General features: G+C 43.1%; 1 protein-coding gene across 1 annotated transcript in view; it reads right to left on the minus strand.

Annotated features, from left to right (window-relative positions):
• BAHD1 (bromo adjacent homology domain containing 1) overlaps window positions 1-15,211 on the minus strand; it is a 75,256-nt gene that overhangs the window by 3,320 nt on the left and 56,725 nt on the right. The window contains exons 3-6 of the mRNA XM_044435898.1: window positions 10,878-11,239; window positions 6,737-6,896; window positions 3,924-4,000; window positions 852-943 (exon numbers count right to left, since the gene is read on the minus strand). Of these exons, the coding sequence (XP_044291833.1) occupies window positions 852-943; window positions 3,924-4,000; window positions 6,737-6,896; window positions 10,878-11,239 (691 nt within the window). The remainder of the gene's footprint in view (window positions 1-851; window positions 944-3,923; window positions 4,001-6,736; window positions 6,897-10,877; window positions 11,240-15,211) is intronic.

The following is a 15,211-nucleotide window of genomic DNA, read 5'->3' on the forward strand; positions in this document are numbered from 1 at the left end:
CAACCATGGTAGGATACTTCATTGGCCATAGCAAGTAACTGATCCACAGACTATAGTTGGGTTGTCTGGCAGTTGCTGCCCGCCCCAAAACAGCCATGTTGTGTCAGTGGCCAGTACATAATTAGGAAAATCTGGCCAGCATACACCCAGCACACATGGCTACAATAAGCCACTATGGCTTGTTTTAGCCATTGTTATGGTATAATGGCCATGCATCAGAAATTCCCCAAGTTTTACTGCTGTAGTTTTTCCCAACTTGGTGCCTTCCAGATGTGTTGGAGTAGCACTGTGTAGTCCAACGCATCTGGAGGGAACCAGATTGGAAGAGGCTGCACTAATTTGAAAGGCTTATTTCCTGTTACAGCTTCTCCAGTGGAAAAGGAAAAAATCCCAAGACCTGGAGTTGCTCCTTTTCCAATGTACTCACGAGAGGAAAAATAAGAAGAAGCCACGTGGATGCATCATTTAGTGATATGAGCTCCAAGAAAACACACCGCGGTGACACAGATGTTGCTTACTGACTCCTCACCTACCTCTATGTGCTAAGATCCAAAGAAAAACAGTATATGCCCATTCCTGTTTTGCTGACAAAGGGAAAGAGGGTGCAATTCAGTTTCTTGTTTCTCAGTCCAACTAAAAGCATGGTAACTAAATTAGGAATTAGCTGGAGCTCTACTGATGATGCAGAGAAAGCCATGACTACTGCCAAGCAGAGACAGAGCAAACTGATTAGCTCATATGGCTGGGCAGACTATAAACCAGCTTGCTGAGAAGCACCATGCATCCATTCCATTGAACTCCGTTTATGGAACCAAAGACACCAGCAACAGCAAGTGCAGAGCGCCACCTACCTGCAGTACTCTGCAAAGGTCAGAACATAGCACTTCTCCTCAATGCAGGCAACACTGTTTTCATCCTGATGTCGGGATGCAAAAATCTCATTCTGCAGAAGGAACATGACAAATATTTCACAAGATGTTCTGCAACTCTACACATAGTTTTGCTTGTGGCCTGTTAAGAGATGCATCCTAACACAACACTGTGAAGGAGTACAGCTACCGCTTTAAACAGAAGGCAACATTATGTGGAGCAAATGTGTGGAGTATTTCAACCTTCGTCTATTTAATGATTAGTAATTATCTTTTTAGATTGTTTAAAGTCATTAATACTTTAAGGACCTATGGAATGCGCTCCCCAGAGAGGTCCGCCTGGCACTGTCGTTATTTGTTTTTCGGCACCAGGCCAAGACCTTTTTATTTAAACGCTATTTTAACTGTTAATGGTTTACTTGTTGATTTTAAATTGACCAGCCTGTTTCCACTATTTTATTTTATGTATTTTATTTATTTGATGAATTTTTTGCATTTTATACGGGATTTTAATGATTGCAAGCCGCCCCGAGGCTCATGCGATGGGGCAGCATATAAGTTGTCTAAATAAATAAGTAAGTAAGTAAGTAAGTCTGGGACTTTATGCTTCTGAGCCAATCCATGGTTATCTAGAAGCATGCCTTGCTAAATTCAAGTGTGCATAGGTTTTGTTAAACACATATACTGTTTGTTGGCTTATGTAAAGGTCTATCAGCTAATGGTAAATAGCATGTCACCAGAAAATAGGCAGGATAGCTTCTAAAGGATTATGCTTACATGTTTTTCATACTATTTTAAAAGTGTAACAAACCCAAACTATGTCATTGAAAAGTTCTGTATAGAATTTCCCTAGAAGCAAAACTGAGAAATCTGAGGCAGCCATACTTCAGACAATCTTGCAACAGCAAGACTCCCTGGAGAAGACAATCATGCTAGGGAAAGCTGAAGGCAGAAGAGGCAAAGGAAGGCCACATAAGAGATGGATGGACTCCATGAAGGAAGCCACAGCCTTGGACTTGGAAGAGCTAAGCAGGGCTGGCATGGATAGGACATTCTGGAGGGCTTTTCTTCTTAGGGTCACCATAAGTCAAAGATTGCAGATAACAGAAACATGAAGTTTCATGAACCCGAATGCATATATTTACTGAGTTATAATGTCTGAACTGTATTAGCATTCTGGTATGGAGAAGCTAGCAAGCTTGCCTGAAATAACAGTGAACATGACATAACATTGTTGAAGTGATCTCTCTCTCTCTTTCTCTCACTTGCTTACCTGTATCATGTTTTAAAACAACACATGAATATACTTAAAAATAGACCAAAGGGGTACAACTTTTGAGGTATGCCTTCCTGGGACCCTCTAGCACTGCTTCTGTTCTTCTTAACTTTTGAGGCAGGGGGAAGATTAGGAGAAAATGTAACTGAATTCTATTTCTCTTGGGCAGGTACCAAAGATGCTCCTGTACTAATGCTGATTATGCTGAGCTGGCAGAAACCAACCCTGGTGCTGTGTTCATACTGCTCACATGCCTAGGATCCTGTCCTATTAGCCAGTGCAGCTGAGTGTCAGTTTTCAGTAGCTGAGTGTCAATACCATGAGCATACGGAGAACGCTGGATGCTTCCCATTATGCTTAATATTTTCCTTGTTGCCTCCACAAGCTTTTGGTATTGGATATAAATGCTTAGATTTTACACAGAAATGTAAGCTATCAAGCTAAGACTGAATTCAGCTCAGGGGCATCTGCATTCATTTCAGGATCCAGCATTGCCTTCACATGGGCAATTTGGACCCACAGAAGACATGATCACAACCAGACACCCATCTTTCCATCGCTGACAACTTACCTGATGATTCTTTACATGAAATGCTCCCCTTATCCTCAAAATTGCTCACATGCCAAAGTATTTTATTTTTATTTATTTCATTTCTATGTTGCCCTATAGCTTAAGCTCTCTGTACAGTTTTAGACTGGGGAAAAGGTAGCCAGGTCCTCCTTTTTCCCTGCATCAGTCTGAAACTTTTAGGTCTAAAATAATCAGGAATGCCTGTATCATCCTGTCAGGAAGACAGTGATGCTCGGGCTAGTTTAATCAAAGGAACTGCTAGTTGGGCTAGAGAAGAAGAGATGAGAAAATGTTTTGTTAGTGCTGGAAAAAGTCATTTTCTCCACAATTGACCTATTAATTATGGGGAAAGACATTAAGATCTTCCATACCAGAATGATACCTGCTCACTTATAGGGAAATAAATACAATCATTCTGTTACAGAACAGGTACAAATCTTAAGAAAACATCACGTTTAAGTATTTCAAAACTCAACTTTTTACTGTACTGATGGCACATTATTAGGCCCAGAAATGTATACAGTGTTTGTATCTTAAAAATGGATGGGTCTAAACCCAGCAAGTACCAGAAATCCTAACAGAACAGCCATGGAGTTTAACAGCCAGCATAATGTGAACTGGAGATGTGATGGCTTCAATGAAATGTAAGGAACCCAAAAAAGAAGGGTCCTCTATCCCATTTCAAGGGTTTTTGAAAAATGGGGAGGACATGTGTCCTCCCCACCACCCCAAATTTCCTGGATTCCCTCCATTTGTTCTGTGCCTTCACACCTCTACTGACTTCCCCTTGCACTGCAGGATTTCTCCTTGCTTTCTTCCCCCACTCTGCTCTGATTATTCAACAAACCCTCCAGAGAGAACGCAGTAATTCTGCCATGTGTTTCTGACTGCTGGTGGTTGGAAAACACTGGATACAGCCCAGCAAGTTTTCAGACTGTAATACCATGCATGGCAACAGAGAGCCATCCATTACAGACTTGCTACTCAGATTATTTGCCAGCTTGTGAAATGCTGCAAGTTTTGCTTAAGGAAACCAAGTTGTTGAAAGTACAGAAAGCAGTAGCCTGGCTAAACAAAAACAGGACACCCTGCAATATTTTGAAATGTGAAACATCTAAGCATGGCAAATTTGTTACTTGCTTTCTCTGCTCCCTGCACTGAAGCAATCCTAAGCACCCAAACCATCACTCAGAAGCTTACAGCTCACCTGATGCATGCTAGGATTGCGGCCTCCCTGAGTGTGCTCCGGCCTGTAATACCACAGGAGGCTCATCATCAGTTCCCCTGGAAGAAAACAAGGTACATTTCTAGAGAAATCTAACACAGCAGCAGAAGTGGAGGCAGACAACACAGAGCTTGCAGCACCTATCTCAGCTGAATCATAAGTGAAACAGCAGGTTTGCATCTCAGTTCACTGAATGCGGTCCCAGGCCTCTAATTTGCCCCTGCTTTTTTTCATGCATGGAATTGCTCCAAGGATTTCTCGACAGCATCATGGGATAATTAAAGCAGCACCAGCAACGCTCAGCTCCTGCTTCAAATTCACATACAATTACTCCCCTTGTGAGACTTCAGTCCTGGAGAGGAGTAAGTACAAGCTAAACGGCTTCCATTGAAAGCACCTCCAAAGTGGCTTCACTGTTCCAAAAACAGTGGCTGTGTTCACACAACATGACACAAACTCTGCATGGTTCTCATATTTCATAGTTGTTTACTATGATCTATCCAACAATCGAGTGGTTTTTACTTTATCATGGTTTCCTTTCTCCTCACTCAGTCCTCTTATCCCATCAGCCACTTCACCTAAAATTCAATTTCATGGTGCATCACTCCCTACCTCTTTCTCCTTGGTCCACACATAAAGGCTGGAGAGCAGAAGCAGTTTCTGCAGCTGCCACTTTTTCCAGAGGACTCTGTAGTAGTTGCATGTCACGATTGCGGAAAATGTGGTCCTCAGTTCAGGCAACAAGACAAGCCATGGTAGCGCAGAGAAACCATAGAACAAACCATTGTTTCTTATCATAGTTTCCAAAGACCAAACTTACCATGGTGAAATACCATGACTGGGATCAAACAAGACAGACTAATGGTAAAAACCCCACCATGGCTTGTTGTGTTGCTGAAACCCAACCAGTGTGTGTCTTCACTGGGAAATGAAACTTTCTCCAGGTTGAATGGCTGAAGTTCTATTCAGCTCAGCTTTACAATACCGTCTTGTATTGTAGTCAGCTTTACAATCCTATTCAGGCTTCCTTCTGGGTGCTCACCTTCCCTTGGTGATGACAGAAAACCAAGGGGGAAAAGGGTGGTGGAGGTGGGGCAGTGGCTTCAATGAAGGGCAACTTAAGTTGAGTAGAAAATGTTAGGTGTCAAGACAGCTACCTTATCAACAAAGGCTCAGCTGCATATACCCAGGAAGCACTTCACTGTATTCCTGGAATGGCATCACATACTTTAATTGCTACTAATATCTTTTATATAGGGGCATTTGCAATTTAATTTAAGTCTTGAGCCATTTTCAGTAAGAGAAGAAATTTCACCCCAAACACAATAATCTATATATAGGGGTGCAACGATCACTAGGCCAAATTACTTTCACTTCTTATTCCCACCTCCACTGCAGTCTGATACTAGCTGCTAGCAGCAAGACTATTTAAGCAAGCAGTAATTCAGATCTTTATACTATTTCCCAGACTGCAAACTATGAAGAACATTAGTCTAATTAGAGGTTCATGACATTCTGGTTGTTACAAAATCACGTGGGAGTAGCTGTTGCTAAGATGTTAGAATCAGCAAAATGGTATGAGTATTTTCAGGGCAAACATGCCCAAGCAGCGGTTTGGAGATGACAACCAGAAGTTGCAGTTCTTGAGTCCAATATGAGAAATGAAGTTAGCTCATGGATCCTCATGTAAGGGATTATTATACTATAGTATTTTCTCCTTCCTCTGTGACACAGAGATGGCTACTAATCATATACTATCCTCTGAAATAAATGAAGGTCTCATGCAGGGATGGTCAATCTCTTCAACCAGGATGGTGGTGGATGTGAATGGCTCCTTTGCCCCCTTGTACCTTGTTCGGAGAAGGCCTGATGAGGCTGAAGAACCCTCCCAGCCTAAAAGAAAGGATGGTTCAGGAGCTTCCGTGATAAATGAAAGGTCATCCCAGAAGAATGTGCTATTAATTCCAAAGCAGCTACAGGCCAAGCAAATCTTAAAGGGCCGCTGCCTTTGTCGTAACCCTACCTGATGCTCCACCAGCCTTCCCCAAGCTGGTCACCTCAGTATGTTTTGGGCTAGAACTCCCAGCATACTGCAATCCTCACTGTGTTGCCTGAGTCCAGAACACCTGGAGGGCACCAGATTGGGCAATCCTGATCTGGAAATGCCTGCACTCGTTCGTACACAGCAGCTTATAGAGGAAGTTGCCATTTCATGCAGAGTGCCTGTGGGGTTGGAAGAGATGCCTGACACAGAGCTCTGTCCTATACTCCAGGTCTTATCCTACATGTGCCCTGCCTGTGTATGAAATCAAATACCCAAGAAATCTCCAAATTACTACAGATGTCTCCAGAGAATTTTCACCTGGAATTGCTTCGGATAGAGTGGATGGCTGCATTAAAAGAACAGGTATGCAGCCTGGCTTGTCTTGCTGGGTAAGTTACATCTGGAATCAGCAAGAAGTTTTTTCCTGGCCCGATCCTGGTGTTGTTCACTATCATGGACACAATTCACTTGTTTGAGTCATTTGCATCTGTCTTGCCAAATGAATTCTTTGTCCCAGGAGTTTTGACATAGTGAGCCCTTTTGCTTTCTTATAATTTGGATGGTATTGCTAATAAAACAGGGAGGTTTGGCTAAAGAAGCAGAGGGCAAACTGAATGGGATGACCATTCTGTTCCTTTCCAACACTGCAGCTTTTATAAACAAATATTGAGTTTTACAATTTCAAATCAGTTACCTGTCACTTTTCTCCAGCTTCACCTGATGATATATAGTCATTTTGTTTGTCCAGTACCTGTTTTGGGGTCTTCCCACAGGGCAGATATCTTTGCCACATAAGGCATAGATTTCTTTCGTGGTCCTGATTTCAGCAAGACTGTGTCTCGGACTCGGATGATCTCTCCGTCTCTCTCCACAGCCTGGTAGCTCTTACGAACAGCTGGCTCTGGTTCATTCTACAAATATTGACAAGAGAGAAAGCCAAGAAAAGAAGTGAAGCTGGAAAAACAATGCTGAGAAACAGATATCAGCTTCCTTTAATCCACCTACACCAAGCAGAAAGCTTTCTGCCAAAATGGGTGTGCCAAAGAAACCATGGAGGAGCTGTAGTGTACAAAACGGCAGGATGCATCTCTCCTCCCAGCGGGTTAATTTCAGAAGCAAAACACACTGCTCAGATGAAAGGCAATGATTAAACCCAGAAAGAAACAAAGAAAAAAAGCCACTTCAGTTTGTTCACATTGGCTGTAAATGAAAAACGCTCTGTACAAGGAGGACTGCTTTAGCGTCTGGCTCTGTGCAAGACTGTGGGGTTAATGGTCCTATTAAAGAAGCATAGAAAGCGATATGGTATAGCCCACTTTTACTGGGAAAGTGTTGTTGAAGGATAAATGCCTCGTGTCCACTTTATACTGTTTAAATACAAAAGGTGTAAGTCTGCAGGTTATGCATGGAAATGCATGTTCTCAATGTGGAAATTGAAGCAATAATGTATGACTGACTTGCTGATAAAGCATTGCAAAGCAAATATCTGCATTTATATCCTGACACATATATACATAACAAGAGGACAAAAATAAAATAAAATAGCAGTGGACCTTCCCATATTATAAAATATCCATCCTATAATATGTCATTATTACAAACACTATTCCACATGGTGAGGTTCTGCGTAAATATGCAGAACTGAGTTATATTTACAAGTTTTAATATGGAAAAATGAATACTATTTTTAGTTATGAATAGTAATCATTTAAATGTCTAGCCCTGTTAAGTATGAAGAAGCAGTGTAGAATTTCTGTGTAGACAAAGGCCTTTTTCATTCCTACTGTACGTATCAGCAGAAAAAAAATGTGTTTCATGTTCTTTAAGAATTCCCTTGAAAATCTTTTTTTTAGTATTTACAATACTGAACTCAAAGTTCTGCTAGTGAAGCCTATGCAGGTGAAGGTAACTGGTTCTGGGCTTCAAAGAACATGACCTGGAGTGAAAGAAGTACTCCAGTCTAAGGGCCAATTCAGTATCCAACTACCATAAATTTGTCCAAGGTCCATTTCAGTGACAGTAGCTCTTAGTCTGACTGCAGCATACGCGTAGATCAAAGTATTAGAGGGCTTTTTAATAATAGCATGCAATTATGTAATTAAATGCAACATGTATGCAGTGATAACAAAGGCATTTCTTGGATTTGAGTATGGCTGCCTTTCCTCCTAATAAAATAATGAAGCAATATGTGGTATGATCTTACAAATATAAAACCGTAACACTGACCACCAAGCTAAGTATAATATACCCAGTGCACAGGAGAAGTCAGCCCAGCAAACAAACCTCTCCACTATATGGCATCATCTTTCAAGAGTTTAGGTACCCTTCCAACATACCCCTTTCCTATTCTCATGCTCTAATACTGCAGTGCAAACATTGTATGTTCCAGAATGCAGATGTGCATGTGTACATCTATGTGTGGGTGTGTGTATTTGAAGAGTATTGCTTTCCACTACTTGAATCTCAAACATTGGATGGATTCCACTGGAAAAATCTGTATAACCTTTGTGAAAAAGTCTCACATATCCCATTTTCCATGTGGCAATTTAATCTCCCTGAACTGTTATGAGAATTCCAATTATGCGCTGTCAGATGGTCCATGGAAGACTTAAATTTGCCTCTCAGAATGGGCTCCTCCCACACCAAAGGTGTGTGTTTATGTAGAATCTTATTAGATCCACTTTTTTCAGCTCATAATAAAAGGCAGAAGACCAACTTTGAGAAGCAAGTTTGTTTCAAGAATGTTTTTGACATGCTGCCAAGTGATGTGAAGTACCATCATGCTAGATCAGACCCAGGGTCTATCTAGTCCAAATTTTGTTCCCACGGTAGACAACCAGCTGTTTGTGGGACAGGATCGCCACAGCCCCTTCTCCCTACACTTGTACTCCTCAGCCACTGGTGTATAGGCTCCAGTACTGGAGGTAGTATTTAACCATCAGGACTAGTAGCCATTGGTAGCCAAGAATTTGTCTGTCTCCTTTTAAATCTGTCCAAGCTTGTGGCCACCAATACAGCTTCCAGTAGTGAACACCACAGTTTAGCGACATATTGTACATAGGAAGCCATTTATCTGTCTAGAATTTATCACCATACCATTCCAGTTCCTCGAGATGACCCTGGGTTCCAGTATTATAAGAAACTGTCACCCACGTTTTCCGCACCATGCATTACTTTGTACTCCTCTACCATGCCTACCTGTATTTTTTTCCTAAATGAAGCAGTCCTGGATACAAAAACCTTTCCTCGTAGGGGAGATGCTCCAACCTATGCGGCACAAGGTCTGCCCTTAAGGGGAGGCAGAGCATGTGTCACAGGAACAGGAAGCTGCCTCAGGCTGAGTCAGACCACTGCTCCATCTGGGGCAGTACTATTGACCGTGGCTGGCAGCAACTCTCCAGGCCAGGGATCTCCACCCTTTTTCGATGCGTGGACACTGCTACGGATCACTACTTCGGTACCTGCTCCACCTATCTATGAATATTCGCCTCCATCTGATTCAGCAATGACTTTTGTATTCAAGGAAAATTAATGTTTGTTTAATAACAAATTGTCTAATCCAGCTGATTGTTGGTGGTACAATATAGCTAATGCTTCTTTTATACCTACAGTTTAGCCATGTCTAGGAATTGCTTCTTTCTGAGAGGAGGTTATTACATAGATAAATTTTGTACCAGGACAGATTTTGCTATTCATTGAAATACACAGTTTGAAATCATTTACCTGCTCCATGGAAATTAACAAATGGAAGAAGAAATGGGTGTTCTGTGTCCTTTTGACATCCAAAAGATTTGTATTTTAAAAAGCTCATCTCCTACAATACAATGAATTGAGAACTACCACCATTTTGATATAAGTATGGGTGGCATATAGACATCAACTTCCCATGGATATTTGTATAGTTGGTCCATTTGTTGTTGGTGTCACAGTACATTTATACCCCACCTTTCTTCCTCTTACAAGAACCCAAGGCAGCTTACAAGGTTCTTCTCGTCTCCATTTTATCCTCACAACCACCACCCTGTGAGGTAAGTTAGCCTGAGAGTCAGTGACAAGCCCAAGATCACTGAGTGGGGACTAGAATCCAGGTCTCCTGAGTCCCAGGTCAACACACTAACCACCATGCTGAAGCCTGTGTATAACAGCTAGATAACGCTATGCATTTCATACACATCTAAGTAAACATATTTTAACATATTTTTTAAAATCCCAGGGTGCCCAGGGCTCCACGCTGGAGAGCCCTTCATGGGTGCCCTGTTGAGGATTCACTCCAGGATTCAAGCAAGAATTTTTCCAGTCCTGCAAGGAGGCACTGGGGTTCAACATGACTTTTGCATGTATCTGGGAGTGCCTGCATCTGGCCTGTGGCCATTTGCCCTTCCATTTCCTTCTCCGACATTTATCATAGATGTAATACCACTTCCAAATTTTCCCTCTTAATTTCAGTCTGATTTTCTTGACTCCAAATGTATTATTTCTAAAACATTCATTTACATACTCCTTATACTGAACTAGCCTAGCAGTTTTCTCAGGAAAAACCCTATTTTTAAAAACCTTCAGGTTACATTGTGCTTCCAGCACAGCCCATCTAGGCTCCCAAGGCAAACTCCCATGACTGGCCTCTCTGAATCCGTTCTAGCTGCAGAGCTGCCAAAAGGCCGTTTTCTTGCTGTGAGGTTCCAAAGAGTTAAGGTTACTGAACAATAACTGAGCCAGGAGACTTCTCCAACACAGAGAGGCAGGAGGAGTGGGGGGCGGGGGCAATTCTGGCATAAAGATTTGGTTAGGAACAGGCCTGGCTAAACCTCAATTAATCTGCATCCTCACCTTCTGCAAGCCTCCTTCTTGGCCCAGCCCACCACCATCAGAAAAGTCGTTTGCAGAATGCTTACCACAACATAGACTGCCTTCTCGGAAGCCGCTCCAATGGGTATCCAGCCGTTTGTGGCCCTCCTCCGGTTGATGCGCTGCTGCTTTGGATGAGAGTGACCCCCAACTGTTTTGCTGTCGGACACATGTAAACAGCTTGTAGTATTACGGAGGCCTGATTTAGAGCCGCTGGGAGGCTTGGAGCTCTGTGGGCATTCACGGGCCATAGTCTGGGGCTCTGAGTTGGGTGTCTGCAAGTGAGGAACAGGCTCTGCAGCTGGTGGCACACTGGGCACCGGACATCCTGAGAGAGGGTGGGCAGGTGAAACAGGGTGTCCTGCCACAGGGATTGTGAGGCTCAGCTGGTCCAGGGGCTTGCAGCTGTCTACAAGGAGATGAGGAAGAAGTCAAAAGGCAAGATATGGTTTCAAAGGTTGCTTTTCAGAGAAAGAGCCAACTTCTTAGGATTATTGGATGACTCATGAGAAAAGGAATGGGAAAGTACCATTTAACAGTGACCGAAATGCATGTATCACAATTCAAAGCCAAGCACATATTCAAAGCAATACTATCATTACAGATCTTATATGAATAGCATCAAATGCATCATTTATGAATAATCTCTATGAAAGTAAGTATGACTTATAAAGCCCTACATGGCTTGGGACCACAATACCCGATGAAACGCTTCTCCCAGCTTCTATCTACCCAAACACTACGATCACGTTCTGGGGCCTTTCTCCAATTGCTGCTTCCAAAGGAGGCTTGGGTGGTGGCAACAAGAAGAGTCTTCTCAGTGGTGGTCCGTTAGTTAAGAAATGAGCTCCTTACTGAGGCCTGCCTGACCCCAACTTTACTATCTTTTTGGCACTGGTAAAGACCATCCTCTACTGCAGGACATTTAATTGGTTACCGGGACCTGCTGGTTGCTAGACAAGGTCTAACTGGGTCTTTGCAACATATAATTTTTCCCGTTTTTTAATTTTGTTTTAAATTTTGTATTGCTAACTTTTTAATGATGTTTTAGTACGTTTTAATTGGTGTGTTTTATATTGTTTGTAAATATGTTGCTGTGAACTGTCCAGACAGCTTTGACTGTAGGGCAGTATAAGAAAGGAAGGAAGGAAGGTAGATTTTGAACAGCTAGAATAGACACATAAAGAAAGAGGCTCAGCACCTGACCAACTGAACAAGGGAGCCCCAAATCTGAAAGCAAGACTACATGGGCGCACAGGATGGCACAGTTCATAGTAGTTAAGCAACCTCAGAGAAGTGAGGCAGGTCCCTGCACACCCGGCATCTCAGAGGTCCTGGCAAATTAAAAAAAGAAATCAGTGTGACATTTGATTTTGATCTAGAGAGCAAAGCATGGCTGAGGCTTCTTGTTTTGAGAAACTGCGGCACTCTGGAAACTGTGAAAAGGGCTCTGAAACTATCTTCCCTGCTTAGAGATAGGCACATTAAGAAGCAAGTGGGATTGCTGACCCGTGAGTGCCACAGCTGTAAAAACACGGGCAGCTAATAAATATGACAAGATTTCTTTTAATGGCCTGATTATTATAGGTGCAATCACATTTTCCCCAGTGCTCCTTGAATTGAATACCTCTTTCCCCACTGCACTAAAAACCATACCACAAACAGCACATAACTCCTAAAGCCAGGAAGGGGCTGGCAGTGTGCAAGCAAGAAATGCTCCTGCTTGCTGAAAGAAACATTTCCTGAATCTCAAAAGCTTCTGCACATTCAGTGCACATGCAGAGGCATTCTGGGACCTCGTGGCTAACCCTGCACACCTCCTCCACCATTTCTTGGACAACTGTACAGATGGACTCTCTGCTCATGCAGAGCAACAGTATGTGTGGAGAGCAGTGATGCTCAAAATGAGACCCTGCCCAGTTTGGGACTCTCTCATGGGGAGTTGCTGTATGCACAGAAAACTGTTTCACGCATACAGCTAACAGGCATTCAGCAAGAAAGAGTGGGGCACTTCCTGCATAGTCCCGACACCCTCCAACGTAGTCACTTAACATCCAGAAGGGTCTGTGTGATGCCCTCAAAACCTACTTTCACTGAAGTGGCAAACCAACATCCAGGCTGTAACACTTCAAACTGCAGCAGTAGGGATTCTTGTGACTAAGCATTCCTCCATACTAGCCTTTCCCTACCTGTTGCCCTTGGAAGTGCTGGGTTACAGTTCTCAGCACCCCCTAAGAGCACAAGAAGCTCTGATGGATCTCACCCTAGTGCAGTGTTCTGTTTCCACAGGGGCCAGCCAGCTGCCCACAGAAACCTACAAGCACTCTCCTGCCTATGTTCCTTAGCAACTGGCCTGAACAGGTATCCTGCTTTTGATACAGGAGGATGGCCAGTACCAGTTTGGTGAAGGTTGGTCCATAGAAAACCATTAAAAGTAAAATTCTATTTATAGAAGGATCACAGGTCAAAGAGGAGAGCTCTAACCTAGATTCCTTTTAGGTAGATCTCAGCATGCAAAGAGATTAAGGCTGAATTTCTGCATCCTGCATGGCCCATGAGAGCAGCCACAAGACGAAAAGGTAAGGATGATCCAGACTTTTAGTTAATAGTGTGTGACATGTGACCTTCCAGAAGTTTTGCCCTCCCATCATTCTTCATCACTGACCATGCTGGCTAGGACTGATGGGCGTTGTAGACCAAAGCACGTGAAAGGCCACAAATTGCCTACCCCTAAGCCAGAAGAAATTGGCTTAAAAAGACTCAAGCATCTTAGCTGGAACAGCAGGAATGGGGTGAGAGAAGAGGAGTCAGTAGCAGTTCATAGTGGTATGGAGCGGGCAGGGGAAGAATTCTTTCTGAAAATTCAAGAGCTCTGGATAAAACAATGAAATTAGTAGGAATCAGGTTTAAAGGAAAATGTTTCACTCATTGCACAGAACATGCTTCCTATTTATTCTCACAGAATATTCTGATGGCTACACTGCTAAAATCAGTGGCTTTTTAAAAATTTACATGAATATAGGTGTAGGCACTGTGATGAGAGGCAGGAGCACAATTTCCATTTTGCATGTACATGTGTATCTGACGCTAAATTCATAAAAAACAATAGAAACCATACCAGTATTCAAAAATTTAAAAAGAGAGCTTTAACAGCTAGAACAATGTTTTTAAATACAAACTAGACCCATCAAAACAGCTGACACTGGTGTCCCGTCATGCTATTAAACATCTTGGAGAAGAGGATAGTCTTAAACTGGCATTGAAGGGATGAAAGAGTTGACATCAGACAGGGCTCAGTGAGAGATTATCCTGCAACTTCTCAGAGGGGGATACCACTGAGAAGGCCCTGCCCCTTGTTGCTGCCCTATCAGCTTCCCTCAGGGGTGGCACATGGTAAAAGGCCTCAGATCCTGCTGATCACAGCATGCAGGTAGCCTGGGAGAGGTGCTTCAACAGCTTTTGCAATCCCAAGCTGTGTAAGGCTTTATAGGTTAAAACCAGCACTCTGCACTGGGCTAGAAGCATGTAAGGAGTCAATGCAAGCTAGCCCAGAATGGCCTTATATGTTCAGGTCTTCAGTTATCAGTCTGCCTGCCATGTTTTGCACAAGCTTCAGCTTTTGAACAGTCTTCAAGGACAGTCCCATAAGAAGTACATTACTGGCAGATCACCACAGCACAGATCACTGAAACCAGGATAGGTACACAGGAAGGCCATAAGACACAACTGATAGAAGACACTCTGTGTCACTGAGGCCACCTAAGCCTCAAGTGGCCAACATGCAAAGGCCCCAAATCTATGAACCTGCTTCTTCCCATCCACAACAGGCTGAGCACCCTCCATCCAGTCAGAGGAATGATCCACTAACAGGTTCTCAGTCATGTCTGAACTGGACTTCAGTGCATTGGCCCTATTCCAGTCCACTGTTGTAGCCAGGCAGTGGTTAAGCACACCCACAGCTTCACCAGATGGAGTGGAAAAGAAGTAAAGTCACGTGCGATCACTGTACTGACAGCAATGCACTCCAAACCTCCAGATGACCCCAACAGATTTCATGTATCACAGAATCATAGAACAGTGAAGCTGGAAGGGGCCCAGAAGGCCATCAAGTCCAACTTGCTGCTCAGTAAAGGACTCTAGTTAAAGCATCCTCAGCAGATGACTGTCCAGCTGCCCCATGAAGACTGCCTCTTGATCTACAACAATTCCAAGATCATTCTCTCTTCTAGTATTGTTGAGCCAACCAATCCCATCCTGTAACTGGTTCTGTTTTTCTAGGTATAGAACTTTGCATCTATCCCTACTGAATTTTATTCAATACATTGAATGGCATGGGTAAGAAAGGACCCTCTGAGGAGCCCCAGGCTGAAGAGTCCACAGG

The sequence above is a fragment of the Varanus komodoensis genome, unplaced genomic scaffold (assembly GCF_004798865.1).
Source record: "Varanus komodoensis strain SLA01 unplaced genomic scaffold, ASM479886v1 scaffold3, whole genome shotgun sequence".
NCBI lineage: Eukaryota > Metazoa > Chordata > Lepidosauria > Squamata > Varanidae > Varanus > Varanus komodoensis.